General features: G+C 40.0%; 1 protein-coding gene across 1 annotated transcript in view; it reads left to right on the top strand.

Annotated features, from left to right (window-relative positions):
• The window catches only part of PKHD1 (PKHD1 ciliary IPT domain containing fibrocystin/polyductin), a 429,330-nt gene that overhangs the window by 70,131 nt on the left and 353,839 nt on the right, over positions 1–5,360 (top strand). Inside the window, exon 33 of the mRNA XM_024121891.1 lies at positions 3,619–3,838. Coding sequence (XP_023977659.1) covers positions 3,619–3,838 — 220 coding nt within the window. The remainder of the gene's footprint in view (positions 1–3,618; positions 3,839–5,360) is intronic.

The following is a 5,360-nucleotide window of genomic DNA, read 5'->3' as shown; positions in this document are numbered from 1 at the left end:
TATGGCTGAGTAATATTCCATTGTATATATGTGCCATATCTTCTTTATCCATTCTTCTGTCAATGGACACTTAGGTTGCTTCCATGTCCTAGCTATTGTAAATAGTGCTGCAATGAACATTGTGGTACATGACTCTTTTTGAATTATGGTTTTCTCAGGGTGTATGCCCAGTAGTGGGATTGCTGGGTCATTTGGTAGTTCTATTTTTAGTTTTTTAAGGAACCTCCATACTGTTCTCCATAGTGGCTGTATCAATTTACATTGCCACCAACAGTGCAAGAGGATTCTCTTTTCTCCACACCCTGTCCAGCATTTCTTGTTTGTGGATTTTTTGATGATGGCCATTCTGACTGGTGTGAGGTGATACCTCATTGTAGTTTTGATTTGCATTTGTCTAATGATTAGTGATGTTGAGCATCCTTTCATGTGTTTGTTGGCAATCTGTATATCTTCTTTGGAGAAATGTCTATTTAGGTCTTCTGCCCATTTTTGAATTGGGTTGTTTGTTTTTTTGGTATTGAGCTGTATGAGCTGCTTGTGTATTTTGGTGATTAATCCTTTGTCACTCCACTGGTTTCTTACTTAAGATCCAGGATGGGAGTTGGGGATTCTATGTATCCCTGAAATTGGATAAGACATTTTGAGAATATGATTGTGTATTTTTTTTTTTTTGGTGGTACATGGGCCTCTCACTGTTGTGGCCTCTCCCATTGCGGAGCACAGGCTCCGGACGCGCAGGCTCAGCGGCCATGGCTCATGGGCCCAGCCGCTCCGCGGGATGTGGGATCTTTCCGGACCAGGGCACGAAGGCCCAGCGGCCATGGCTCATGGGCCCAGCCGCTCCGCGGGATGTGGGATCTTTCCGGACCAGGGCACGAACCAGTGTCCCCTGCATCAGCAGGCGGACTCTGAACCACTGTGCCACCAGGGAAGCCCGTGTATTTTTTTTTTTGTAGGAAGTAGGTCTACAGTGTACATCAAATTGTCAAAGGGGTGTGTCTCATAAATTATTAAAACTACTAAATAATTCCCCTACTTTCAGATAGGATTGCACAGAACCAATTTAGTTAAGAATCTGTTATATTTTAAAAGATTTTTTAGCGGGCACTTTCACAGCAGCAACCCATACAAGTGTTTCACAGTTGCCTTTCTCAGGGAAATCTATCCTTTTACCTATCTAATGCTCCCCACTCTACTTTTTTCAACCTTAATCAGCTGGCAGCCCTTGGGAAAGCTGAATAATTTCAGTCCTTCTAACACAGTGCTTCTCAATGATATTATTATTGAGAATTACTGAAAAAAATATTATTACTGGAACAGCAACAGTAGCAGCACCTGGGAGTTTGTTAGCAGTGTGAATCCTTGGGACCTACAGTATCAGGAATTTTACAGCAAGTAAACATTTTGGTATTTCTCTTCTGAGCTGCTTGAGTATAGTCTGTAAAAATATGCAATCACTATGCTGTACACCTGAAACTAACATAATGTTGCAAATCAACTATACTTCAATAAAAGTTAAGAAATGTAGAGCTCTAAAAAAGTCCTGTTGCTGCTTTTGGGGTCATTCATCTTTACTTTTCCCCCAAATTGTACTTCTAACAAAAGAAGAATTTTCTTTTTTCATATGATAGGTTGCTAAAGCATCTTGTCAGTCTAATACTCTGTATTTGTTTAAAATCAGCAAGATCTTTGATCTTTTGGTTTCCTGCATTTATATCTTGAGTTATACCACGTGACTTCTTCATGGAAACTTTGACTTTTCCATGAGGCATGAAAAGCTAAAGTGATTAAGGTCGCACAGCTATTTTGTGGCAGAACCTTGAGTAAAATCCATGGATTCTGATCCCCAGCGCTGGGCACTTTTCATAATCCACCTTGTCAGTTTGCATCCACCTCATCACCCGTAATGAGTTCATTATTGTATAGGTGTTAAGCCTGTTTTTATTTGCCCCAGGGCTTACTAACTGGAAAGTTCTCATGTTTCCTCTATCCATACAAGACTCTTACTCTCCAGACATTTTAATTGCTGTAATTCTTTGGGAACACAGTCACAGAACCTACTATGTGTTGGGTGCTTTGGAATATACCAGCAATAATAATACTATTTTTGTGCGATTGAATAATGGCAAACCCTCTCATGTAGTTGTCTTATCTCTTGCTGCATGCAGCCCTGTGATATGGGCAGGCCTTTTAGCTTCAAGCTCATAGCCCTTGATAACATGTGTTATGTACCTGCATGAACAAGCTAGCTGCAGAGGTAGAAGGGTAGAGAAAAATTTTCTTTTCTATTTTATTAAGGTTTTCAGGCAGAGATGCTCGCAAACCATCTCATGTAGAGATTTGTTCATCCTCCTGTTAAAGGTTATTGCCAGTCTGGCTTGGTGACGCTTTTTACATCATGTCTCATGACCTGGAAAGAAATGGTCTCAGGGTCAGAGGCTTCAAATCATTGCTATTCTTCTTTATGAAATGTTAATAGTCATAACTCTATGAGAATCAAGAACTTCTGTTAATCAAGAGATCCCATAAAGAGAATGAAAAGTCTAGCCACAAATCTGGAGAAGGTATTAGTAAGCATATAACCTCTGTAGGATTAGTACCCAGAATATAAAACTCACAAATCAATAAGGAAAAGCAAGCATTCCAATAGAAAAAAAGGCAAATGACAGAAATGGGAATTTCATAGAAGGGAAAATATGTTATTACGAAACATATAAAAACTTGCTCAACCTAAGAAGTAATGATGAAAATTCAAATTAAGGCCACAATGAGATGCTGTTGTATACTCACTGGACTGGCCAAAATTAAGAGTCTGATAATCCCAAGTGCTGACAATTATGTGGGTTACTGGGAAGTCATAAATATAGGTGGTAGGAACGTGAAATGACCCAACCACTTTGGAAAGAACATGGCACTGTCTTGTAAGGTTGAACTTGCACCTACCCTATGAGTAGACAATTTTCTTAGAGGCATATACCCTAGAGAAAATTCCATACATGTTTGTAGTAGCAAAACCTGGGAATTACCCAAAAGTCCATTGGTGACAGAATAGGTAAATATATTGTAGTACTTTCACAGAATGCAGTGTTGAACAGCAGTGAAAATATTTGAACAACAGTTACATGCAATAATAGGGCTAAATCTTGGAAACATAATATCGAGTGAAGAAAGCAGGTCTAGGGATATTATGCCATGTAGTCTATTTTCTAAAGTTCGAAAAGAAGTAAAATTCAACAATCTCCTGTTTAGGATACAAACCCATGTGAGAAAACTATTTAAAAAATGCACGTGTTTGTTTCTGAGAATGAGGAGGAAGTGGGTAGACTTGGCCAAGAGCACATAGACTGGAGAGCATCTTGACGGTATTGGCTTATGTTGGCTGAATTTATGGTACATTCCCATGAGTTTTCTGACTAGATGATTCATATTTTACAAAAACATGATTTGTATCTTCTGTATGAATTATGTATACATAATACACTTTTAAGAAGAGTAAATGAATAAGTTTATTTTCCTATTGGTCAAGGGAAAACACCTGGGCTTGGTTGATGTAACAAAGTAAGGCCTTTAGTTCTTTCTGTGCTTATTACCTAACCCAACGTTGACCGTTTCATGCAGTGTCCTTGGCTTTCCTGTGTGGCCTGAGGCCTGAGGAGGAGAACTGTGAGACCTCTGGCTGCAGCTACGTGCAGTGTGATTTGACTGTTGCTGTGGGGACAGAGAGCCTGCCCAAATCGTGGCCTTATTTCTACATCTGTGAAGAGAGTTCCCGATGCATCTGTGCACAAGATCGTTGGACAGAGTCCGTCTTTCCATCTTTCTCAGGCCTCTTCATCAGGTAACCCAGTCCTCTCCCTCCCTGACCTTCCCCACGAATGCACAGCTAGTGGATTAATGGAATTCTCAGGAACTGCAGGCTGTGTGGACACAGCCCTAGGGCCAACCCTCTTGTTGGAGGGACTGTTCCATTGTGGATTCCAGCCAGTCTGCATATCAAAGAGTCTCCTGTCTTTTCAAGTGTTCAAGAGAACATCTGAAAAATCTGCCCAGTAAACAGCCTGCTTTGTTCTTGCTTAGGTTTTAATATTTATCTTCTGATCCAGAGCAACATCTGGTGAATGCCAATGGGGGAAAAAGATTAGACATTATGAAAAACAGAAGGCTCTTTTCCCGTTTCCTTTTTCTTTTCTTTCCAAACAGATTCACAAGTATGAGAAGAAGTCATAGAGAAATCCAGCAGATTGTATAATGTTTATTCAGAAGAAAGGGGGATGCATGGGCCGAAGGACTGTAGATCTAGGATTTAGAAGCCATAAGCTTATAAGTTTTTGAACTTAAAAAAAAACAAAACAAATAAATACCACAACTTTCCAGGTAAAAATCCCCTTTTCTAAACACATTTAAAAAAAAAGTGTGGCCCTGTCGGTTGCTCTAGATGACCTTCATTTCTGCAAGCAGCTCCCTTTCTGGAAGTGTGATATTTCAGTGCTGAATGTGGCCCTGCTTCCTTTATTTCTTATCTAGATAGAGTGGTTACATCCGATTATATAATGAAGGCCTCTTTCCCCATTAAAAAATAAAACTAAACAAGACCAACTACCGAGAGGAAAAGCGAGAACCAGCCCTTTCCATGACAGTCGGAATTTCTGATGTCCTAAGACAGCCCGTGTTTGTTTGTTTATTTATTTATTTACTTTTTAACATCTTTATTGGAGCATAATTGCTTTACAATGGTGTGTTAGTTTCTGCTTTATAACAGAGTGAATCAGCTATACATATACATATATCCCCATGTCTCCTCCCTCTTGCGTCTCCTCCCACCCTCCCTATCCCACCCCTCTAGGTGGTCACAAAGCACCGAGCTGATCTCCCTGTGCTTTGCGGCTGCTTCCCACTAGCTATCTATTTTACATTTGGTAGTATATTTAAGTCCATGCCACTCGTTCACTTTGTCCCAGCTTACCCGTCCCCCTCCCTGTGTGCTCAAGTCCATTCTCCACATCTGCGTCTTTATTCCTGTTCTGCCCTTAGGTTCTTCCGAACCATTTTTTTTTTTAGAGTCCATATATATGTGTTAGCATACGGTATTTGGTTTCTCTTTCTGACTTACTTCACTCTGTATGACAGACTCTAGGTCCATCCACCTCACTACAAATAACTCAATTTTGTTTCTTTTTATGGCTGAGTAATATTCCATTGTATATATGTGCCATATCTTCTTTATCCATTCTTCTGTCAATGGACACTTAGGTTGCTTCCATGTCCTAGCTATTGTAAATAGTGCTGCAATGAACATTGTGGTACATGACTCTTTTTGAATTATGGTTTTCTCAGGGTGTATGCCCAGTAGTGGGATTGCT

The sequence above is a fragment of the Physeter macrocephalus genome, chromosome 18 (genome assembly GCF_002837175.3).
Source record: "Physeter macrocephalus isolate SW-GA chromosome 18, ASM283717v5, whole genome shotgun sequence".
NCBI lineage: Eukaryota > Metazoa > Chordata > Mammalia > Artiodactyla > Physeteridae > Physeter > Physeter macrocephalus.
Note: the sequence above shows the minus strand (reverse complement) of the source record. Positions and strands in the feature narration are given on the sequence as shown.